Source organism: Canis aureus, chromosome 27 (genome assembly GCF_053574225.1).
Source record: "Canis aureus isolate CA01 chromosome 27, VMU_Caureus_v.1.0, whole genome shotgun sequence".
Classification (NCBI taxonomy): Eukaryota; Metazoa; Chordata; class Mammalia; order Carnivora; family Canidae; genus Canis; species Canis aureus.
This window is the reverse complement of record NC_135637.1, coordinates 35,206,329-35,231,059: the sequence shown is the minus strand read 5'-3', so window position 1 is coordinate 35,231,059 and position 24,731 is coordinate 35,206,329. Positions and strand designations below refer to the sequence as shown.

At 48.5% G+C, this 24,731-nt stretch overlaps 1 protein-coding gene across 1 annotated transcript; it reads left to right on the top strand.

The window, feature by feature from the left end:
• The first annotated feature begins 445 nt into the window (after positions 1-445).
• Positions 446-24,683, top strand: UFD1 (ubiquitin recognition factor in ER associated degradation 1). The gene is made up of 12 exons (XM_077874688.1): positions 446-601; positions 3,712-3,844; positions 4,226-4,258; positions 7,202-7,323; positions 10,930-11,060; positions 13,429-13,501; positions 17,474-17,542; positions 18,342-18,407; positions 18,641-18,688; positions 19,406-19,494; positions 20,633-20,714; positions 24,560-24,683. The coding sequence occupies exons 1-12, from the start codon at positions 599-601 to the stop codon at positions 24,632-24,634; spliced, it is 924 nt and encodes a 307-aa protein (XP_077730814.1). The 5' UTR covers positions 446-598; the 3' UTR covers positions 24,635-24,683.
• Positions 24,684-24,731: the final 48 nt, after the last annotated feature.

Genomic DNA, 24,731 nt, shown 5'->3' with positions numbered 1-24,731 from the left:
GCCGCTTGGTGGACATCTTTAGTTTGGGAACAGAAGCCTATTGTCTCCCACTGGGAACTCCGGGGGTGGGGGCGGAAAGAAACTTCTCCAAGAATTAAATTCACTTATACATCGATGTCATCAGTTTACGATTTTAATAAGGGCGGGGCGCAGTTCGAAGGCGGATGTGTAGCGTCCTTCCGCCAGCTTCCTCGATGGCCGCCGCAAAGGCAGGAAGGGCCACGTGCATTCTGGGTAGTGTAGTCCACAAGGAGAGTGGGCCCACGAAATTCGTCTGCAGGGGAGTACTATAAAAATGTGACTTAGAATAATTATAAAAGTTATTCTAGAGCAGACAAAAAATTAGGAGGGGGTATTTCAGTATATACTCCAGGAAAGTTTTAGGCCCTCGCGCTTTTGCCTGCTCTTTCTCTTTTTGCCGCCCACCCCTGTCTGCCGCACCTCCCCCGGTGTCAGTTCGGGCACTTCCGGTGAGCCTCCCAGGGCGTCGGAGCGGAAGCGGCGGCGGCGGAGGCGGCGGCTGCGAGCGGAGGGTCGGCGGGCCCCGGTCCAAACGTTCTCTGGGCGAAGCGGCGTCTGCGAGGCAGGGGTGTCCACCATGGTGAGAGCGGCTTGGCAGGGGCTGGCGGCTGGGGGCCGGGGCCGGGCGGCGGGCTGGCGGACCGGACGGCCGCGGAGATGCCGAGTCACCTCGGCCGGCAGCAGCCGGACCCTTGACCACGGTCGGCCTTGGCTGGTCTCCGCGGGTCCCCGACGCGCAGCCAATTTCCTCTCAGTTGGACTTAGACCCCCCCGACGGTGTCGCGCGCTCACGGGTCTCCCAAGGGCTAACTAAGCACGTAACAGGTTTCCGTGACACCGAAGTAACTGAAGGGTGGCCGGGGGCGCGGGGGCAGAGTCGGGGCCCCGGGGCGGGGACCCTCCGCCCTCGCTCCCGGGCCTCGGCGCGGTCCTCGGGGGGCCGTGCCTCTGGTTAGGCCGCCTTTGGCCACTGAAGCGATTCAGGAGAGAGAACAGTAGCAGCTAGATTTTGCTGGTGCTTTTTTTGTTTCACAGCTTTTAACACCCACAGTCCCTGATTAAATCGTATCTCACTGAATCCCTCTCGTACCTTTGGAGGCCAGGACCATGAAAAACACCAAGGTTTAAAGAAGTTGGTAGTTGACTCGAGGTCAGACAAGTAGGGACTGGAAATTTGAGGCCAAATCCGTCTGGCCGCAAAGCTTGGTCTCCTAGCCTCAATCAGTGTCACTTTGTTTATTTTAGCAAAAAAAAAAAAAAAGAAGAAGAAGAAGTAATGGTTATTCAGTCTTATCCGAAAGTGACATCCGTTTTCTGTCCTTGTGGAATCGTGTTTCCATTCTCAAGTTCATCCACTTAAAGACGTTGAGAAAGGTCTAGGCACTGTGATAAGGCTTTGGAATATAAAGGAGAGTAGGACTCGGGGTAGGGAGCAGCTGGGAGGGGCACAAGGTCAGGCTCCTGGGTGGATTGAAGGCAAATTGTTAAGGGTGTTAAATACTTTGGGGCGATTTTCTTATTTAAGGAGGAACGGAAGCAAAGAAAAAAAAATGGCTTAGGTGGAGCGGTGTAGTGAAAGGCTCAGAGAAGCCCCCCCCCCCCCCCCCGACTCCTCCCCACATCTCCCTTCACATCTGTTATGCCTCTGGCAAGACTGCAAGAGTTCTGCTTAAAAGGGGGGACAGAGGCTTGAAAACTACTACACTAAAGCTCCCAGGGATTGAAGAGCCATTTGAGATTTTAAGCAGGAACATTCTGTGTTTATATTTTAGGAAGACCGCAGATTCATCTTGCTAATTTTGGAATGGCTTAGTAAAGGACCTTTTCAGTTGATGGCTTTCCCTCTATTTAATGTACGCTTGGAATCAAGTCAAGAAATATTTGTCTATTGTGAGATGTTTTTTTAAAACGTGTAAAAAACACAAATTCGCCATCTTAATCATTTTTAAGGGTAGATTCTGTAGCGTTAACTACATTCACATTGTTGTGTATTGAGTGTCCAGAATTTTTTCATCCTGTAAAACTGAAACTGTACCCATTAAACAAGTCCCCCATTTCCCCTCACCTGTCTCCTAGCAACCGACATTTTACTTTTTGTCCCTGTGAATTTGACAACTCTAGGGACCTCATAAAAGTGAGATCATATAGTATTTGTCTTTTTGTGATTGACTTATTTCCCTGGGCATAACGTCTTCAAGGTTCATCCACATTTTAGTATGTGATACGATTTTCCTCTCTTTTAAAGGCCGAATAATATTCCGTTGTGTGAGTGGACCACATGTTTTTAGCCTTTCATCTGTTGACGGACACTTGGATTGTTTCCAACTCTAAGCTTTTATGAGTAGTGCTGCTATGAACATGCAAACATTAGACAAATAGTCTTTTCGAGAGCCTACCTTCAGTTCTTTTGGATATATACCCTATTGTGCAGTTTTATATGGGGAGGGGCGTCATGGTAACTTTGAGAAGACTCCAGATTGCTATGTAATGTGTTTTCTTTCTTTTATTTTTTTTTTTTTTAAGATTTTATTTACTTATTCATGAGAGACAGAGAGAGAGAGAAACAGACAGAGGGAGAAGCAGGCTCCATGCAGGGAGCCCGATACGGCCTCAATCCCGGGTCTCCAGGATCATGCCCTGGGCCGAAGGTGGCGCTAAACTGCTGAGCCACCTGGGCTGCCCTGTAATGTGTTTTCTAAGCCTCACCATAATCCACGTGTGAAGAACTGGTGTATTTAATCTTTTTGGTAGCATGTCTTGGCTTATTAACATGAGGGAGTACCTCAGTGTAACAACATGAGAGCACCTTTGTGGGGCACCAGCCCAGATCCTGGGCAAAGCAGGGAAGGTTCCTGGAACAAGGAGAGGATGGTCATGGAAGCCGGGGGAGGGTTAGAGACCCCTCATGCCTACTCTGCCTGCATCCTGGGATGCCATTCCCTGTTTTTTACCTGGCTCCCTCCTGGCATTCAGGTCTGTGCAGAATTCCTTCCTGACCACCCATTTAAAACAGCATTCCCAGGAGCTCTCTGTCCCTTACCCTGTCTTGTCCTTAGAGCATTTATCAACCCCAGACATGCAGGCATTTTCTCTTACTTGTTTCCCTTGTCTTGAATGTCAGCTTCTCCAGGGCTGGTGTGCCTGTTTTGTTAGTGAGCACACATCATAGAGTAATATTTTGCTAGTGCTTAGAGCAGAGCCTGGCAGATAGTGGGCACTCAATAAATAAATGTGTTTCTTTTAATTAACGAAAAGAGGGAAAGTTCCGTTGGCGGAACCCGGTGTGGCAGGCATAGGAGATTGCAGGGCCATCGGTAACCAGTCCCTGAGGTATGTGTGAGGTCTGACCTGGAGCCTTGGGTGAGGGGTGGGAGACTGAAAGAGGTTAATGACAGGCGTGGTGGGGCCAATTGTATATTTTAGTAGGATTGCACTTTCTAAAAGTAGTGGAATTGAGATGGGAGGGATGAGACTGGGCAGGTATGTAGAAAGATATGAGATTCACCGTGCTACCAGGAAGTACTTTAGGCAGACTGTTCTGGTTCATGGAGATGTTGGTGCGAGAAGTGGTGTGTCTTACTCTTTGAGGACATTCAGCAGCATTAACTGCCCTAACTTGTGTGGACTTTCAATGGGAAGAAATGTGCCTTTGTTTTGTTCTAACTCCAGCATCTCTTTCCTTCCTTGTAGTTCTCCTTCAACATGTTCGACCACCCGATTCCCCGGGTCTTCCAGAACCGCTTCTCCACGCAGTACCGCTGCTTCTCCGTGTCTATGCTTGCAGGGCCTAATGACAGGTCAGATGTGGAGAAAGGAGGGAAGAGTATGTGCTCGTTTTTATTTTGAATAGTAACCTTTCCTGCCCTCCGCCCACAGTACTTATAGTCTTCAGTAGCCCTTGTTTTGCATGTGTAACCAGAAGCTAGTTATAGTGAAAATCTTACTTGCCGTAGACTTGCTAAGGGGAGGACTGGGGGTGAGAGGGAGAGTCCTGATTATGATTAGATTTATGGCTGATGGCCATTTGGCTCCCCACAATGAATTACAGCAAGTAAAATTCCTCATAAAAGATCATTATGAAATTCTGGCTATTTCACAAATTCCATTTAGTATGTTTTAAAGACATGACAGAAATTTAATTTTGGTTTTTGTTCTGCCTTTTTAATTTTATTTTCTTAATGTTTCTTAAATATTCTTTCCACAGTAATTATGCCACCCTCAGCCCTCGATCAACTCAGTAAGTATTCTCTCCATGACTAGGGAATTTAAATACGGACATCAGAAACTTTGCACATGCTCTTCAGTATGTCCAAGCATAGGTAACCTTCTCCGTGTCTGGTTGGCAGTTGTCCCTGGAGGGTGCGTACTAGGCTGGAGAGCTTGGCCTGCAGATGCTCCAGTGAGTGGCCAGCTGTCTAGGCTGGGGCCAGTGAGTACTCACTCTGGGTCCCTCCCCTATGAAGGGGGCTCTATCCTTTTTACCGCCCCCCCCAACACACACACATACACACAAATATACACCTTATTCAGATCCTATCAGGACTAAAAGAAAGTTCGAGCACCGTTGCTTTTCACCCTGTTGAGGCATCACCCTGATGCTATCACCTGGGTTCACTAGGTTTTCTCCTAAAGAAGACAATGGGCTCCTCATCTGCTCCCCAAACATGTTTCCTTAGCTCCAGGCACAAATTTCTAGCTCTGTCTGCCCCATTGCATTGAAAAGCACATCAAAAATTGAGCTATTGTCTTCTACCCTAGACGCTGCCCCTCTCATCAGATACTTTCTCTTTTCTCAACCCTTTATCCCATGAGGAACCTCATGACCCCAGCCACAGGCATAACCAGTGGCTTTTGAGACTCAGTGGTCTTTCTAGTGTGAATTCTTCCCATGTGAGGCAGGAGATGGTGGAAGCCACCAGAGGGCAGTTCCACGCTTGGCGTCTCATACATGTGGGGCAGCACTGTAGAGAAGGGGTATGGGTCCACTATCATTCCAGCTTGGTCTTTGCACCTGGCTATAGACTAGTGACTTGGCCTCTGAACTTTAGTGTCCTCATATTTATTTTATTTATTTATTTTTTTTTTTTTAAAGATTTTATTTATTCATGAGAAAGAGAGAGGCAGAGACACAGACAGAGGGAGAAGCAGGCTCCATGCAGGGAGCCCGACGTGGGACTCGATCCTGGGTCTCCAGGATCATGCCCTGGGCTGAAGGTGGCGCTAAACCGCTGAGCCACCCAGGCTGCCCGTGTCCTCATCTTTAAACAGGGACACACGCACCTGTCCATCAAAGCTTCTGTGTGACAGGAGTACTTCCCCTAGATGGTACCCTGTGGTATGTGCATAAATAGCCCAAGTCCATGTGATGCCAGTAAGGCAGGAGGTGGCCTTTAACCAGCAGGGCTAAAGTAAAGCAGCAGCAGTGACTACGACCCAGTGAAGGCCCTTTAATTCTGGCCTCTGCACAGCCAGTGGGTTAATAGAGCTTTCGGGTTCATAGCCCCATCATAGAGGAGGAAATAAGACCTCCCAGAGAGCCTGCCTTTCTGTTTGCGCTGACCCAGGAACTGAGTGCCCTGTGTGACTCTTGGTTCAAGCATCTGAGAAGAGACTCGGATTGAGACAGTGGGACTTAGATCAGTGTTCAAATCTTTTAAGTTGTGGAAGGAACTTTGTCCAAATAAAATCTTACAGAGTCTTCATTTATAAAAGGATTACTGCTGTATTTGGAGGAGGTGAGGGGGTGCAGAGGGCTCAGGAGCCCCAAGTCACTTCTCTAAATCAGAAAATGCTGTGTGAAAACCACAGCAGACTAAGGAGCACAGGGGTTTCTTCCAACTGCAAGAATCTTGGATCCTTGGCTAGAGCCTGACCTGCTTCACGCTGAATGACCACCATCCTCCTTCACGACTCCATAGCCGAGAGGTGCGCTGCCCTCTGGGCCCTTGGCCACTGTACTCCAGCATCCAGGTCACCCTTAGTGATGGGGGAGGATACCCACACCCGCCTCTGCCACTTCTGGAGGCTCTTCCCCCATCTGTGGCTGCCTTCCCAAGCTTCTTACTTGATCTGCAGCACCATAATTTTTAGAGAGACCCCAGGAGGAGTATCTTCTGCTACTGAACAGGGTTTTTGCAGCTATGTTTGCTTAAAGTGACAGGCTAAAGTGGGCTTCTGTGGTTAAGCCCCAGTGTCATTGCTCCTGGGCTGCGTGGTTCTGGGCTTCTTGCTGACTGGGCATGTTAGTGCCCCATAGATAAAAGGAGTGACAATAGTCTTTACCTCACTGGTCTCGAAATAGTAAGTGAGAGCCTGAAACATGGCAAACTTGTCTGCATCAGTCTGTCCCAGACCCCTCTCCCAGGTCCCCGACTCTCTTAGGTCCTCCTGTTCCACATTGCCTGCCCCTCCTGCCCTCCTGGGTCAGCCTGCCTGTAGTACCGTTTGCCTGCCTCCTGCTGTCCCTGCAGCCTCATCTCAGGACCACTAGCGCAAGGGGATATGCTGTGTCATGACCTTGCAGAGAGCCCGCATTGCTGAATGCTCCCCCACTGTGTGGTGTCTGGCCCTGCCTCTCCTCCCGACTACACTCACACCCTTGTTCTCAGTCTTAAACGATGAGCAGCCATTCCCAGACTGGCTGGGCTCCCCGTGCCTCCATGCCTTTGTTCGGGCTGCCTCCTCTTTGGCCATCCCTCCCTGGCAGTCTTGCCCAGGACCCACACGGTGTTCTGTCGGCATGCTGCCTCCCCCACACCATCTTGCCCATAGCACTGCAGCATCTCGGTGCACGTGTTTCTTTCCCACCTTTCTAACTAGAAACCTGCAGGTGGGGATTTTGTCCGGCACATGGTTGGCAATTACATTAACTCATTTATTTGTTAGTGACTTGCCATTTTTTTACATTGGAATTTCAGAAAACCTCGAGTGTAAGCTGGTACTGTGTCCCTGGGTCACCAAACATTCCTGAGCTCTGGGCCAAGTGATGTGCACAGGGTTGGGGGTGGGCAGGCACCCAGAGGCCTAAGCGCCTCGTGGGTCTGAGTCTCGGCTCTGGGGAGCAAGACTATGTGGAGCCACAGTGGACATCCAGGGAGGCTGATTTTCAGAGGAATGCATTTGGGAAATAGAACTTCCCCTTCACAGTAGCTGTGCCTCTCATCCTCTTTCTTCTTTTTAGGCCGACTCAACATTACCTACCCCATGCTGTTCAAACTGACCAACAAGAACTCGGACCGCATGACGCACTGTGGTGTGCTAGAGTTTGTGGCCGATGAGGGCATCTGCTACCTCCCACACTGGGTGAGTGGGGCCGTGCCAGTCTCTGAGAGTCTGTGGCCTGTCTCAGGATTGGGGTTCTGTAGGAGGGCAGTTCCCAGCATGTATGATGGCTACAAGGAGGGATTCAGAACAAGGCTCTGCGGGCTGGGGCACGGCTATTTCTTGAAAGATGATCAGCTCATAGCCCAGAAACCACAGCCTTGCTGTTTACCTCCTATCTCCTGGGTAAGGCTTTCATGAAAATAGTAAAGCAGGAATATTTTTGAAGTGGACTGAGTACAGGATTTTAGATTTTAACACATGTACTCCCCGCTTCTACTAATTTTTCCCCAGTTCTGTTGTGTGTGTGCATGTGCATGCGCTTAGATACTTCTCTGTAACTGAGTCTTTCCAGAGCACATCATTTCCTTGCTAAGGAAACAAAGCCTCTCTTTTTGCCTTCAGACTTTCTCTTGAGCCTGGGTCCTTCCTGAGTGCTAGCCTCTGCCAGCCTCTTCCCCACAGGAATCTTGCACTCCCATCTCACTTGCTGCCTATCCTGTCCTGTGTTGTTTTCCAGCCCCAGTCCCCCAGGGAGCTCTTACTCATGCCACAAAGCCCAGACTCAACTTGCTTCCCTGCTCACTTGCCCTCCCCAGCACTTGCTGCTCACTGCCTTATTGTCCTGTGGGTTTACAGGTGCCCTTCATGGGACTGAGGCCTTGTCCTACACTCATCAGATAGAGTGCTGTGGGTGGCTGAATGGTGGGGCACTGACAGTTTCCCAGGGCTATTCTGGATCCTCAGAGCCCCTCTGTGACCTTTATGAGGTAGTAACACTGGAAAGAACTGTACCTTAAAAGTGCACTCTCCAACCCATAGACATAGAGTTTGGGGGGCCTCTTGTCCAGACTCTCAGACCATTTTGGATCAGAAAACTAATTGTATCCCTTTTGCTGAGAAATAGTTATCCCCTGGGAAGCTTCTTAAGATAGCATGGCCCAGCCTCTTTCTGAGCTGGCCTTGCAGCTCTTGGCTAGAGTAGGTGGTTGCCTGGGCTTTCCCAGCTGGTGCTGCAGAGCCGGCCTAAGGATCTTTCCACCCGCAGTGGATATGTGAGCAGGTGCCTTCTGTTAGCTCCTTGGTGGGCTCCATCCCACTTGGAGCTCTCAGGCTTCTTCAGGGTAAGTCAGCCTAGAACAGATGCTGGCCTTTCTCTTAGCGCCTGAGGCCTCATCTGCTGGCCTAGATCAAGATCCCTGCCCAGGACCACTGGGAGTGTGTGGATGCCTCCTGTGGGGTCCCCGTCATACTTTCTATGCTCCATGGCCAGTACTGGCCTGCAGGGGCTCGTGCACACAAGGAAGGGCCAGACCTGGAGCAGGCCTCCTCACTGCCGTCCACCAGCTGTTTCTCTCCACAAGTCATGTCTGAGCCTGCCACAAGAAGGTGACCTGGGCTTGTGCCCTTTCTCCTTGAGCTGCCAGTGGGCTGTGTCCTTCCTCTAGCCATCAGTTTTTACCTGCTGGTTTGCTAAAGGAATGTGAGTTTGGGCTGCAGGAGGCTGACTTCCAGGCTTAGAGCACTTTCCGTGAAAGCGTCCTTCTCCAGGGTCACCGAGCATCCAGTTACCAAGTCTGTCAGCCTGCCTGTAGCATCTGGTGGAGTGACCACCCCAGCCTGATGAGCACCCTTCAACGAGAGTGTGTCAGGACCTCTGCAGGTCCCTGCTCACCCTGCAGCTTCACTCATGACCTCTGCCCACTTTGGCCATGGCCTTCTTTCTTACCAGCATCCTGTCTGTGGACTCTTAGAGTCACCTCATAACTAACTGCCTCCGTGGAGCCTCTGTGGGCAGCACTGCTGTTGGCAGTGCCATCTGGGTGAAGTGTTCTCGGAAGGATATGACACCTGGGACTGACTCGGTGTGGGATGGGGCCAGGGAGTGGGGAGCAGTGACTGAGGAGCCGAGGTCAGCTGTAACCTGGTCACTGTTGAACCAGGGTTGGGTGTGTAGAGGCTTGCTCATGCAGTTCTTCTTTTTGTTTTTTTGTTTTTAGTAGTCTGTACCCAACATGGGGCTCTAGCTCAGAACCTCAAGATTAAGTCACATGCCCTACCAACTGAACCCACCAGCTGTCCCTGGTTCTCTCTACTTTTTTTAAAATTTATTTTATTTTAAAGATTTTATTTCTTTTTTTTTTAAAGATTTATTTATTTACTTATTCATGATAGATATAGAGAGAGAAAGAGAGGCAGAGACACAGGAGGAGGGAGAAGCAGGCTCCATGCCGGGAGCCTGACGCGGGACTTGATCCCGAGGCTCCAGGATCGCGCCCTGGGCCAAAGGCAGGCGCCAAACCACTGAGCCACCCAGGGATCCCCAAGATTTTATTTCTTTATTCATAAGAGACACAGAGAGAGACAGAGGCAGAGACACAAGCAGAGGGAAAAGCAGGCTCCATGCAGGGAGCCCCATGTGGGACTCCATCCCGGGACTCCAAGATCATGCCCCAGGCTGAAAGCGGTGCTAAACCACTGAGCCACCCGGGCTACCCTTCTCTCTGCTTTTATATGTTTGAAGTTCTCTTTAAGAAACTATATGTTGGCAAATCGAACTCCAATAAAAAAAATATACAATAAGTAAAAATTAAAAAAAGAAACTCTAAGGGGTCCCTTGGTGGCTCAGTTAAGTGGCTGACTCTTGATTTTGGCTCAGGTCTTGATGTCAGGGTCATGAGATCAAGCCCTGTGTCGGGCTCCATGTTCAGTATGCATTCTGCTTCCTCTCCCTCCCCCCCCCCCGCCCCGTTTATACTTACATGGGTGCTCTCTCCCAAATAAATAAAATCTTAAAGGAAAAAAGAAAGAAACTCTAAAATAAGACAAAAAAACCATTCCAAGACGTGCAAGGTTTTTCATTTCTAGCCCGCCCTCCTTGTCTCAGACCCCTGAGTGTCAGCCTTGTTGTGGTATCTTGACTCCTGCACACCAGGTACTCACAGGCCTGTGTTTTTCTTTCTCTATCTTGTTCCTCAGCCAGCGTCCACTACACAGAGTGGTTTCATAGAGATGTGGGGGTGTCTTACCAGTTTTCTGTGACCCCCTGTAGCAGACCTCTGGGGACTTGTCACCACCCCTGTGCCTGAGCTGTAAGGCCATTCCATGTGAAATGAGCCCACTTGGTGACATGATTATCCTGTCTTTGTTGCAGCCCTGTTTGCCCTAAGACCTTGTAAGTTGGGTGTGGGACAGCTCAGTGGTATGGAAGAGTGAGCTTCCCTGGGGAAACACTGCCCCTAGGAGACCTGGAACTGGTGGTCATGCCTTCCAGGCGACCCTACCAGTGGATCATGTTTTTTCAGAGGCTGGTAGAGACCCAATGCCCGCTGAAGCCACCTGGGTAGCACCCTGAGACCTCCTTCCTTTCATGTCTGACTTGTTTGCCACCTTGCTTTTTTCCTTCCTCCTAACATCAAATCACAATTAAATTACCTGTCCCCAAGTCCTCATCTCAGGTTCCTCTTCCAGGGGCCCAAGGAAGAGGCCGTCTGAATGTCAGACTTGGGCCTGCTGTGTATGTTTAGATGATGCTCATGCTGGCCATTTGATTTCCAGGAAGCTCATGTAGCCTTCTTCTTCCTTTAGATGATGCAGAATTTGCTGTTGGAAGAAGGGGGCTTGGTTCAGGTGGAGAGTGTCAACCTTCAAGTGGCCACATACTCCAAATTCCAGCCTCAGAGCCCTGACTTCTTGGACATCACCAACCCCAAAGCAGTGTATCCTTTTGAGATAAGAAGCGTTCTTCTGGACAAAGGAAGGGTGTGCTGGCAGTCTGTAAACAGCGAGCTCTTTGTGGAGCATGTGCCTACTTTGGGGATCACATATTTGTTTATGATTGAAGTTGTGATTTGAGAATAATGGCGGTCAGCCAGCATGTTCGCCCTAGCCTGGCCCTGGCTCTCGATAAGCATGCTGGGTGCTCGATGGGCCTCACCTGGTTGCTCTCCAGACACTTCCTTGAGGGCAAAGTGGAACCCTCCCCCCAAGGGACTGGGGCACCTGGCACAAAACTCAGTGTGCTATGGTGAAAGGAGGCTGGCTGCTCTTCCTCTAGACCCTAACCCGGTGGATCCCTGGTGCCCCAGCTCAGCTGTGAGCCTGCCTTAGCCTCTCCTTTTACCCAGGGTTAGCGCTTTTCACTCCACAAACCAGGGGGGAACGTGACACAGTACATTTTCTGTCAGCAAGAGGAAAGAAAAGATTTTAGACTTTAGTAGTTTTTGATACGTTCTCTGAACATAAGCTAGACGTGTGTATTGATAATTTAAGGAGTAACTAGTGTGGGCAAGGAGCATGCTGTGTGTGATCTGTGGTCTAGACCTCTGCCTTGAAGGCCCCAGCTTAGCTTGTGGGATCATCTTATAGAGCAGTCATTCCACCACCTGTTTTTTATTTATTTATTTATTTTAAACATTTTTTTTTCTTAAGATTTTATTTATTTATTTATTCATAAGAGACACAGAGAGAGAGGCAGAGACATAGGCAGAGGGAGAAGCAGGTTCCATACAGGGAGCCTGATGTGGGACTCGATCCCGGGTCTCCAGGATCAGGCCCTGGGCTGAAGGCGGCGCTAAACTGCTGAGCCACCCGGGCTGCCCCACACCACCTGTTTTTTGAAAGGGTTGAAAAAACACAATTGAAAATTACAGATAGGTAGACAGTTAAAAAAATAATAATAAAAGCTGCATCCACTCTCCTTACTTGCACACTGTCCTCGCCCCAAACCCAGGAGCAAACCAGCCATGTCCTGGATGTGGGTGAGCTGCGTTGAGTCTTGCAGAGTGTATCTGTGGATGAGCCTGTTGGGTCCCCTGTGACTGGGCCCTGGACAGGGTGGGGTTTTAGGCAGCTGTGCTCATGGCACTCGTTGGATGCTTCCCATCTTGTAGGCAGGAGGTCATCCTGTGGCAAGGTCTGCTTGTCTGGCTGGCAGTGCCCAGGAGTGTCTGCCTCTGTGACTGCAGCCTCTTACTGATCTTCCTCTGGATTTTCACTTGTGTCTTGGTGCAGATTTACCAGATTGTTTTCAGAGGCCATTTCTTTTTTTTTTTTTTTTAAAGATTTTATTTATTTATTCATGAGAGACAGAGAGAGAGAGAGGCAGAGACACAGGCAGAGGGAGAACGCTAGGAGCCTGATGTGGGACTCGATCCCGGGTCTCCAGGATCATGCTCTGAGCTGAAGGCGGCTCTAAACCGCTGAGCCACTGGGGCTGCCCCTCAGAGGCCATTTCAAGCATAGGCATGGTTAACTCTTCAGCCTGTGGAGAAAAAGTGTCAATTTCGGCAGCTGAGAGGCAATCTGGTATTCCCTGGAGCCACAGTGCATGTTTGACCATTCTATTTAAAATAATTTTCTGAATTGACGACGATGTGGTTAAAATATTCCATGTGATTAGGCCGTACTCCCTTGCCTGGGCATTTGGGTTATTCAGTGTTTAAGAAATTATTATTATTTACTATTAGAAAAAAAGCTTACAGGTTACTTTTTCCTTTTCAATTTTTATTTTAGTTTTTATTTTGGGATATACCCCTAAAGTTGGATTACCACCCAAAAGATAGAAACAGCAAAAGTGTCAAAGAGAACATCTTTGGTTTTTGAGGGGGCCTATTCATGATTCTCTCGGTCTTTTTTTCTTCCACGTTCCCATAGGATTGTTAAGTTCAATTTGTTCAGGTGTAGTTTACAGTAAGACGCACGGTTTGAGGAGTTGACAAATGTGAACACCCATGTAACCAAAACATCTCCATCTTTCCAAAAGCTCCTCTGTGCCCTTGCCTGGCCATCCTCGCCCGACCTCCCACTGCTTCCCACCCCTCAGAGAGCTATCTTTCTCGAAGGAGTACTTTGGCGGGTTCTTTCCCTCATTGGTGTTTGTGAGATTCACTCATGCAAGTAGTTCACCCTTTCTTACTGCTGAGTAGTATCCCATTGTATCAAAGCCATGTGCTTCAGTACCAGCCTGGTACCTGTCTGCCAGGTGTACTTCGTGACAGTGACCATCTAATCCAGACCCCTCATGGAACTTGCCTCAGATTGAAGGTGCTCATTTTGCCATGTTGCCTTGACAGTGTGTGTCTGCAGGTTAGAAAATGCCTTGAGAAACTTTGCCTGTCTGACCACAGGGGATGTGATTGCCATCAACTATAATGAGAAGGTGAGTGTCTCCACCATGGAGCCAGCAGGGCCTGGAGCCCAGTCAGCAGAGGTCACATCTAATGAGGACCTGCTGTGTCCATTCTGGGGTTTGAATGGGGGGGGGGGGGGGTTCTTTTTTTTTTTTTTTTTGAAAGATTTTATTTATTTATTCATAAGAGAGAGGCAGAGACACAGGCAGAGGGAGAAGCAGGCTCCATGCTGGGAGCCCGATGTGGGACTTGATCCTGGGTCTCCAGGATCACGCCCTGGGCTAAAGGTGGCATTAAATTGCTGAGCCACCCAGGCTACCCGAATGGGGGTTCTTTTTAAGCAGGGTATGCCTGGCTTTTACCATGATTGCTGCCTACTGTTTGCTCTTTTAAGTCTCTGTGGGTTCATGTTTAGAGCCTTGTAGTAATTCATTCAGCAGCTCTGTTTCAAGAATTGATTGATGGTGTTTACAGGTGCCTGAGCTTAACGTCATTAATCACATGTCTTTTGCCCATGGTGCCCAGGGTGCTGATTTTTGCCTCCGTTAGAAAGCTCTCCACCACACCCATCATCTGAGCTCATCCCTTTGCTAGTCTTTGGGGATGCAGAAACAAAGCAGCCTGAGTCCTTGTCCTTGTCTTATTCCTTCCCTTGGATAGGAAGAGGCCCTGCCATGTGCTCCAAGTGCTGTGGGGCACAGGGGAAGCAGAGCCTGGCTCTGGCTGAGGACAGTGTCACCTGAAGTCACTTCTCCTTCTCATGGGAGCACACGTCCTCTTCCCCTGTTTCCTGCAGCTTTGGTTTTCCCTCAGTAGTTCCTCTGGTACATAAGTCTTTTGGGTCCAAACATCACATATGCTTATCCATGATTCCGTGCTTCCCAACTGTTTGGACCTAGACAATTTAGCCGTAAAGTGAAATGCCAGCTTTCATCCTTCCATTTCTCATTTATCTCGTGTATAAGTGACACAAAGTTCAAGACATTATCCACCTCCCCATTATTCGTGGTTAACAAACTGGGAAAAGATTTAATAGTTGGTAAGCCTGCTCATAACCCATCCTGCCACGGGCATTGAGCATGGCAAGTGTGGATCCCTCGTCTATGGTGACAGTGGATGTTGACTGTCCTGGAGCTACTTGCTGCCAGGGCAGACCTCCTGGTGCTCTGGGGTGACTACAGCTCCTGCCTGGCTTTCCCTGAGGCCAGCTCTCTGTTCCGTCATACTCTCTCGTCCCGTCAGAGGCTTGGGCCCTCACAACTGAAAATAGGTGCCTGTGGTTCAGCCAGTCGCTTCCTCCATGACAATGTAGGGATCCAGTGTGTTCTCTTGAGTTTCCTTGTATTTGAGGCATTTGTTACTGAGAGTCCTTATTTTTCAATTTTGTGGGTTTTGAATCACACCTTTATATTTTTTCATAAACTAAGAAGTAATCTCATTCCTTTTATCTTTGTGAGGAACATTTTAGATACTCTCCACCTTAACTGAATACTTGAAGCTTTCATAATTCATTATGGGCCACCTTAGTGTTAGTGTTCTTTTTTTTTTTTTAATTTTTAAAAGATTTTTATTTTATTCATTCATGAGAGACACAGAGAGAGAGGCAGAGATACAGGCAGAGGGAGAAGCAGGCTCCATGCAGGGAGCCTGACGTGAGACTCGATCCCGGGTCTCCAGGATCAGGCCCTGGGATGAAGGCAAAACACTAAACCACTGAGCCACCCGGGTTGCCCAGTGTTAGTGTTCTTAACATTAAGGTAATAATGCTGAATATAACCCAAATTTACAATAAAAGACAATATTGAAACTTCTGCACTAGAAGGTAAGCTACATAGAATATACATAGAATTGAAATGCATGTTTGGACTTCTACTTTTGGAGGTATGGAAGGCTAGATACTCTAAAGAGCTCTTCTGATAAAACCCAATTAATTTTAGGATAAAGTCTAGATTATGACTGCATTGTTGGTCTTGCTAATAAAAACATAGAAGTTTTTCGAGAATATCTCACAGGATAGTCCTGAGTGCAAATGACCATGTCAGTGCTTTAGCGGGAGACCTGAACTGGAGTCTTCCACATTAAAGTGAGACCCTTAAAGGGGCTTAAATAGACCCAGAGGTGGATGTTGTCCTCATCCCAGGAGAAGGAACCCAAATTCTCCCTGGGAAAAGCAGCCTGTTTAGTTAAGCCCTCAGGATTGCTGTAGATGGAACAAGCAAACAAGAACTCATAATAAAACCACCAGACATCCAAGCAGAGACAATAGAAGCAGAAATAAGCCCTTAAGGAAATCAGTATTGGCATTTCACATGCAAGCATAAAGTAATTATGTATAAAATACTCAAATTTTTTTAATGGAATCACAAAATTTAGCAATTAACAAAAGACTACCAAAAATAACTAGAAAGATTTGAAAAACAGAGTTAAATAACAGCTGACAAAGAATTCATGAAATGAAAGCTAAATCTGGAGAAGTGCCTTAGAATTCTACGCAGAGAATCAAGGCCAAGAGCATGGGGGAGATAGGGGTATCCTGAGAAAGGTACACGTACTCAGTGAAAATGCCAGCAAGAAAGAATGGCGGAGTGGTGATGTTTGAAGAGAAGGTAAGTGAACTTGTTTTAGAGCTGGCCTTCAGCCCACAGTTCCAGGGAGTATACATCTGCCACACAGGATGTGTTGCAGACGCTGAATACCAGCTACGGAGAGGTAAGCAGAGAGAAGGTACTTTAAAAAACAGCAGCCGTGATAGCCCAAAGAGCAGAATACAGTAGACCCTTGGGGTTGCCCCAGTCCTACACAGTGAAAAATCTGTGTACAACTTCTCACTTGCCAGAACTTCACTACCAGTAGCCTACTATTGACCTAGAGCCTTACCACCAGCCAGTGAACACATAGTGTATATTATATGTGTCATATACTATGCTGTTACAGTACAATAAGCTGGAGAAAAAATGTTACTAAGAGTCACAAGCAAGAGAGAATACATTTAAGGTACTAGACTGGAAAAAAAAAATCCCTGTGTGGGTGGACCAGCACAGTTCAAGTCCATGTTGTTCAAGGATCAACTGTATCTTCAAAGGTTGACAGTAACTCACCAAAGCCATCTTCATCCTTAAAGAATGAAGGCAAAATCAAAATATTTTCTAATAAACGAAATTAAGAGAGTTTATTTACCAATGGAATTTCAGAAGGAGGGTCTTAAGGAATAAGCAGTATTCTAGAACGCCACCCAGGCGTCCCAGCCTTCTGGACTTTTTTATGTTTGTTACATATTTGGGATTATCTTGGACACACAGCAATATAACTGGTTTTTTTAACTTACTTTCCTATTGGCTGAGTAGTATTCCACTAGTTTCTGTAATTTTTTTTTTTTTTTTTTACATGTGAACAAATATCTATTGATAGTTATTTTGAGTATGTGCTATTAGCAGTGTTGGAGCAAGCCTTCTTAGGATTTTCTCTTAGGTGTTTAGCTAATTATTTACTTATAAATTCCTAGAGGGACACCTGGGTGGCTCAGTGGTTTAGCGCCTGCCTTTGGCCCAGGGCATGATCCTGGAGTCCCAGGTCAAGTCCCACATCGGGCTCCCTGCATGGAGCCTGCTTCTCCCTCTGCCTGTCTGTCTCTCATGAATAAACCAATAAAATCTTTTTTTAAAAAAATAAAAGGAATAAATTCCTAGAAGTGAACTTCCTGGAATAAAGGTTGTGTTTTTTTTGCAATGTGATACATAGCTACCCTGTGTGATGTTAACCACATAGAGGGAACAGCCTCTGCTGAGTGATGGACAGGCATCAAAGCAGCCTCCCACCCCCCTACCTCCCACAAAGGCAGCCCCCTTGTCACAGCAATATGTGCAGCAGGGGGATGGTGTCACGGCGGTGAACAGTGTGTCTGCAGGAGCTAGGTAGGGAGCTGCAGTAACATGAATGATGACAACCTCCCCCCCCCATGCTGCCACAAAACCATGCTACTGATTTTTGTTGTTTTCCCACAGATCTATGAACTGCGGGTGATGGAGACCAAGCCTGACAAGGCCGTATCCATCATTGAGTGTGACATGAACGTGAGTACCTTCGATGCTTACAGTGCACTTGGGTCACGGGAAGATGGGCAGTTGATGAACCCTGCAGGCCAGTGCCCCATGAGGGTGTCATGCAGCCCCGGGGACTGTTTGGGTGAGAGAGAAGGAAGTTGATGCCAGAACGCCTGCGAGGAGGTTGTTGACCTGGTGACACATCTCCAGCCAAGAGAGGTGGCTGCACTCACCAGCAGCATGGATATTCTGGAAAGTTAAGGAAGCTTATTCAGCTGTATAGGAAGAAACTACTGGTTGGTACATACAACAGCCTGGTGGGTCTCCAGGGAATGCTTCTGAGCAAGAGAGGCCAGTCCCAAAAGGTTATATTCTCTCTGGTTCCATTTGTATTACATCCTTGAAATCGGCGAGGCTTTAGAAATGGAAGACGGGTTGGTGGTTGCCAGGAGTTAGGAGAAGGCCAGGAGAGAGGCACGTGTGGTTATAACAGGACAACTCAGAGAGGTCCCTGGGAGGTTGGAACAGCCTAGTACTTCGACTGAGGGTGGACAATGACCAATACTCATGATAAAATTGGGAGAACTTAACTGGGAAATCTGAATAGGAGGGCCGGATGGTGCAGCTGCTGCTTATCTTGGTGGTGATACTCTGTGATTTTATAAAACGTTACCATTGGGAAAATTGGGCAGAGTATATAGGGGCAGCTTTCTGTTGCATCTTTTAACAACCACATATGACCCTGCCGTTGTCTCAATTAAAAACAAAAGCTAAGGAAGCCTAAGTGTCACCGTATCTCAAAATTATTCTTTTCATCTCGGGACCAAAGGTGGACTTCGATGCCCCACTGGGCTATAAGGAGCCTGAGAGACAAGTCCAGCATGAGGAGTCCGCTGTAAGTTCTGCCCAGCGACCCTCCCCAGCCCCAGCACTGTTTGCCCCCTTCAGTAACGGGGCCTCTGGGAGGGCGTCCTCGGTGGGTCCCAGCAGCCAACTTGAGTTTGGCTTCTGCTGGTGCTGACATGGTCACATGTCCTGCTCCTGGGGAATAGTGTGTCCCAGCTGTTGGGGGTGCAGGGATAGCAGTAGCAATGAGAGGCTCATCACCTGTTTTTGTGCTCCCATCAGGAGGGTGAAGCTGACCACAGCGGCTATGCTGGAGAGCTGGGCTTCCGTGTGAGTACCAGGCCACACGTTTTACTTTCTATGCTCCTGCCGTGCCATCTGGGGACCTCTGCAGAGATTGGACCTTTGGGTTTCTGTGCATGCACATATCTGGCACTCTCAGTTACACAGCCTTTTACATTCACTTTGTCCTGGAATCCTAAAGGCAGGCCCTGATTTTTCTTCTCCTTTTGAAAATTTCTAACCCACCAAGTAGGACACATGTATATGCTTCTCTTCAATTCACTAGATGTGACCCCATTTGCTTTATTGTCTGAGAACATGACCTCCCAGCACCGCGGCCAGCCAGACTCCCTGGGAAGCAGGTAGAGATGGCTAGTGCGCTGGCATCGGGGAGCTGGGAGGCAGCAGAGGAATCATGACTAGAAAGTGGAGCTGAGCTGTGGGGCAGTTGCAACAGAGGCCTTAGCCTGCCCCTGGACCCTGAGCTGGGTGGTCCTGCAGAGGCTGGAGCCAAAACTTTGAATCTGTCCTTTAACTACTGGCTGTCCTTGTAAGGTGGCTGTGCTTGGGCCAGGAGGTTCCTTTCATCTCACATCAGTCCCCTGAGAGGCCGGGTGGAAAGTTCTTGTCTGTCAGGAAGTGAAGGTTTCAGTCCTTAAGGGGTCTGGACTACACCTCCCAGCACACATCCTGGCTGCAGTGTCTGGGCACAGGGCACATGTATGCTCGCTAAGCTCTTGCGCACTCTCCTGCTCGCTCGTCTAGGCCTTCTCCGGCTCCGGGAATAGATTGGACGGGAAGAAGAAAGGTGTAGAGCCCAGCCCCTCCCCAATCAAGCCTGGAGACATTAAAAGGTAGGTCTGCTCTGGCTCTGCTTCCCCTGTGATGCTTTGTCCTCCTCCAGGAAGGCTCTCCGCCAGATTCCTGGGGTGGGACCACCTCACTCGAGCTCTGGAGACGAAGTCTGGACCAGGGAGGCTGGCGTGTGGATGGATGGCACCCTGCCTGCTCTCCTGGGCCACCAGAGCAGGCATTTCCCGGTGCACGTTGGTGAGGGAAGGATACTGGTGCCCTGCCTCATCCGCCAGGCCTCTCCCACTGCAATCTAGCCTCACTCTGTCCCTCCTCCTCAGCCTCCGCCTGCCCCCAGGTGCTCCCTAATCAGCTTGCCCTCCTGTTTCACATCTTTCTGGTTCCTGTTTAGTAATCTCTTTTTCTATTTTGTGACTTCTGATAATTGATCAAGACCCCATTATGTAGACTTCCCTCAGACAGGAGGCAGGAGCTGCCTTAATGTGTTTTTACCATTTAGGGATCCTGGGTGGCGCAGTGGCTTAGCGCCTGTCTTTGGCCCAGGGCGCGATCCTGGAGACCCGGGATCAAATCCCACGTCGGGCTCCCGGTGCATGGAGCCTGCTTCTCCCTCTGCCTGTGTCTCTGCCGTTCTCTTTCTCTCTCTGTGTGTGACTATCATAAATTAAAAAAAAAAAAAAAAAAAAAGTGTTTTTACCATTTGGCTTAGGGACTGTCAGAGGAGGTTTCTTGCTCTGATGACTGTCATGGACGTGGTAGGGATGAGATATGTCACCTGTCTGCTGTGTGTTAGAGCAGAGGGAGAACACTGCAAGTGTGGTTTTTACCCAGACTCTTAAGAGAGTGTAAGGAGTTTAGTGAGAAGGTGGCCCCTACAGGGTCTATGAGGCTACAGGACAGAGATGGTGAGGGCCCCTCAAGCCTCCAGATGGCCTCTCACTGCAGGCCAAGCACTAGGTCAACAGGCCTCTGCTCCAGTTGCCTTCTGGTTACTTCAGGAAGGTTCCTGGGGAGCGCCAGAGGGCTGGCTCGAGGCCAGAGTGGGTACAGCGGTAAACCCCAGAGTGAGTCACCAGGACCACACTTGTCTCTTTGCTTGCCTTTCTCTTGATTGGCAGGAGCAAATTTTAATGTCTTTATCCTGCAACTAACATTCTTCTTTCTTTCTCTCTTTCACAGAGGAATTCCCAACTATGAATTTAAACTTGGTAAGATAACTTTCATCAGAAATTCACGTCCCCTGGTCAAAAAAGTTGAAGAGGTGAGTTTATTTCACTGGTAATGAGAAGTTTTGTTAGTGATGACTGGAAAGTTCTTTCTATTCTGAATGAGGCTTTTTATGTTACATTTTTCCCCATGCCTGGGGCCCTCCTCTCCCTGGTACCTTGATTGTCCTGTGTATGCAGTCCACAGCTCTAGTGTCACCTGGTAGTAGTGACCAGTGCCATACCAGCTCACAGAGCCCTGACCCAAGTGTCAGGCTTCATATTGGTGCTTTATATTTAATTAATTTAATCCCCAGCACGGTCCCTTGAGGTGGCTGCTCTGATCATCTGCATCTGCATTTTTACAGATGTGAGCGCAGAGGTGAGAGCATCCAGAGCACAGGAGCAAGCTCCTGCCTCTGTGCCACCCACTCTAGAAATGGCCTCCACTGAGACCTGAGGGGAACAGCCTCCTCTGGCCCAGGAGTGCCCCTGTAACAGGAAGGGAGGGCTGCAGGTGGGGACAGATTGTTGGCAAAGGGTAGGTTTCTACTTTGCAGGTATTTCTTCCCAGTGTTAGAAACCGGCTCAGAAAACCCAGCACACCCTACTGCAGATGGTCCACCCCACCTCGCAGCCATGGCCATTGTGCTGTGTATTTCTAGAACTCCAACACTTTTACACCCACCACTCTCCTGGTTCCTTTTTTCAGATGGTCAGTCTCTTAAGGATCTAGAGTAGGCTAGAGGGCAGATGATCTGTGAGCCCATTCAGGATGGGCTGCTAGATAGGATCAGTCACTGGCTAGCTCCTGACTGTAGGGCCATCAAGCAGCCTCTTCCCCTCTACCTGTGGGGTGGTTGGGGATAGAGGCCAGAACACTGTCTACACCTTTCCTACCCCTTTACAGTCCACCGTGGCCTTAATGTTCCTCCAACTAACACAGTGTTGGGGAACTTCCAGGCTCAGAGGAACAAGTGTGGTCCTGTGAGACCTCAGCCTCTGACTCCTCTGTGAGTGCCTTTCCAGTCCTTTGCCAGCTACAGCCTGGGGCTTGCTGCCTCGGGCCTAGAGGCCTTAGCCGGGGGCTTCCTCCAGGCTGACTTGTGACCTGCCTGTTGGAGATGTGGGAAAAGGAAGGGAGGCTGGCAGGCACAGCTGGAGCTGTTTAATTCATAAGTACTCAAGAAGAAATGCATGGCTAACGATGGGATCGAAGGCACATGCTTAGCTCTACCCCATCCTGAACCCCTACTAAAGCTGTGGCAGGAGGATAATAAGGTAATAAGGACATTGACGAGAAGAGGAGGCAACTGCTACAGAATTTTGAAAGCCCAAGAACAGGAGGATGAGTGGTAACTGACCTCACAGGCCATGGGAAGCTGCATCCTGAGCTTCCTGTGGGGAAAGCCGGGAGGCAATTGGTGTAGATAGTAGAGCTCTGAAAGGCACCTCTGGAAATGGGGGGCTAAAGATGGAATGTGTGTCACAAGGAACTTAGAACCACAGCAGCCACCCCTCCTCCCTGCTAGGGCTTCACCTGCCTGACCCTAGGAGAAGGCTGGAGGCTCATCTTCTGAAAGAAGCATCACAGCAGATCCCTAGACCGGGGCCATCAGCCCAGTGGATAGCAGAACTGAACTAAAAGAATGAGTGACAGTTTGCATCCTGAACATTGTCACCCTTGGTGTCCTTCCCTTGCTTAGCTCCCTCACACTCCCTGCCAGGGTTGCTCATTGCAGTTGGAGGAGCTTTCTGTGGACAGTCTGACAAGCCCTGGGGAATGTCCCAGCCAGCTCACCCCGGTGTGGAGACTGCAGTCAGAAAGTTTCTACTTTCTGAAGAGTTGTGAAAAGAGATGAGAGAAACCAAAGGATCAGGAACCATCAAGGAAATAATTTCCACAAATGGAAGGGCCAGAGTTTGCGGCTAAGAGGACCCCTGAGTGTCCAGCACCATGAATGAAAATAGCCCCCTATCAAGCAAAGAAAAGATCCTAAAGCTTCCAGAAGGAGAAAAGAGGTTGTACCACAGATTAAGAATGGCATCATTTTAGTGCAGGACACAGGAAGCTAGGAGATGACGCAGTAGCGTCTCCAAAATTCTGAGAGGAAACCCAAAAAATTCTGCACCCAGCTCTTATGGGCTGAATTGTGTTCCCCCAAATCCTGTTTTGAAGCTCTAACGCCCAGCACCTCAGGTATCTTGAGACCAGGCCTTTACAGAGGTGATTCTGTTAAAATGAGGCCAGTAGGGTACCCCTAATCCAGTCTGACTCTTCTTCTAAGAGGAAAGTTGGATGTACAGAGGAGAGACCGTGTGAGAATACCACAAGAAGGCAGCAGTCTGCAAGCCAAGGAAGGCCTCAGAAGAAACCAAAACTGTCAGAACCTTGATCTTGGGCTTCTAGTTTCCAGAACTATGAGAAACCAAACATCTGTTTTTTAAGCCTCCCAGTCTGTGGTGTTTTGTTAGGGAAGCCCTAGCATGCTAACACCAGTCAACCTGTCAGGGAAACATGTGAGTGGAAGAAGCTATTTTCAGACATGTAGGATCTCACAAAAAGATACTCTTCAAGCAGCCTTTCTCAGGAAGCATTTGGAGAGTGTACCCAACTAAAACGAGGGGATAAAGTAGAAATAAGAAAGCCTTGGATCCAGAAAACAGGGAGCCCTGAAGCCATTCGCAGCACCAAGACGATGGCCAGTGAGGCGGGGCAGCCTAAGACCCCAAGGAGAAACCCCTTCAAGCAGACAGAACCAGCAGGGTGCCTGCTGTCATTGAAGGTGTTCAGAAGAGAGAAACCAGACACCGGGCCATCACAACAAACAGAAGGCCCTGCAGGAAAGGAAGACTGAGCCGCTCAGCTATGACTCAAACATACACGGTTGCCACCACATAAGCCCTGTACAGCCCCGCCAGTGATGCCCTTTTCCAGGGGGGGAGGGGAGAGGCAGGTGCAGGGGTACGTATCAGGGAATGTGAAATCCTCCTCTTCCATGGAGAATGCCTCCAACTGACTAGCATTACAAGTTCAGTAAAGACACTTGCTGTGGTGACAAAATAGCTCGTTAGGATGGTTCTCAGGGCTGGTTAGTGACCGTAATATTAAAAGCCTTAAAAATATGTGCGATTCTAAATTTACTTATTTATTTACTTACTTAAAATGCAATCCTTTTACGAAAGAATAACACTTCTAAGAAAAAAAATCAAGAGTTGTGTGCAAAAACATTAAGCTGCCACAGCAGCTTAATATACCACAAACTTAGAAGTAACATCCAGGGCAGCCTGGGTGGCTCAGCAGTTTAGCGCCGCCTTCAGCCCAGGGCGTGATCCTGGAGTCCCGGGATCGAGTCCCACATAGGGCTCCCTGCGTGGAGCCTGCTTCTCCCTCTGCCTCTCTCTGTGTCTCTCTCATGAATAAATAGGTAAAATCTTAAAAAAAAAAAAAAAAAAAAAAAAGGAAGTAACATCCAATGGTGGAAAACTGCCAGAATTCTCTGTAGCCTTTGGAGTATCTTAGCAGAGAAATTCATCAACTAGAGGCTTGGGAAGCATGAGAATTGGCCGGAAGTCTTCTTGGGTGGTAGAGTTACAGATATTTTTCTTTTGGGTGGGGGGGGGTGTATTTTATATTTTTTTACATTTTGAAAACGTAATGCTTCTGCAAAAGGATGTACATTCAACCTGAGAATAAAAGCTGTTGGTAGAGGCATAGTTGTGATTCTCTGGTTTCGTTTCTCGATTCAATAGATTATGATTTCTATTTCAAGGCCATTTCTTATTATGAATAATGTGGAAGTAAGGGAAATGGGTGGCTGGCACTTGAGTCAACAGAATCAAGCATTTACTCTAAGGCTCCAAGGAGTTTCTGAAAATAGTATTTTATCTTCACACTCAGGATGAAGCTGGAGGCAGATTCGTCGCTTTCTCTGGAGAAGGACAGTCGTTGCGTAAAAAGGGAAGAAAGCCATAAGTTGGGACTCTTGGTTGACTGGAAAATAAAATAATCAATTGCAACATAATGGCTTTTAGTTACTGGCTCTGATGGGGATGAGACTGTTGCAGAGGAT

Bases quoted from the DNA above. Each gene is read 5' to 3' on its own strand.
- UFD1 (XM_077874688.1), top strand. The intron at 18,408-18,640 runs GTAAGTTCTGCC...TGCTCCCATCAG, and splicing joins TCCAGCATGAGGAGTCCGCT to GAGGGTGAAGCTGACCACAG. The intron at 20,715-24,559 runs GTGAGTTTATTT...CTTCACACTCAG, and splicing joins TGGTCAAAAAAGTTGAAGAG to GATGAAGCTGGAGGCAGATT.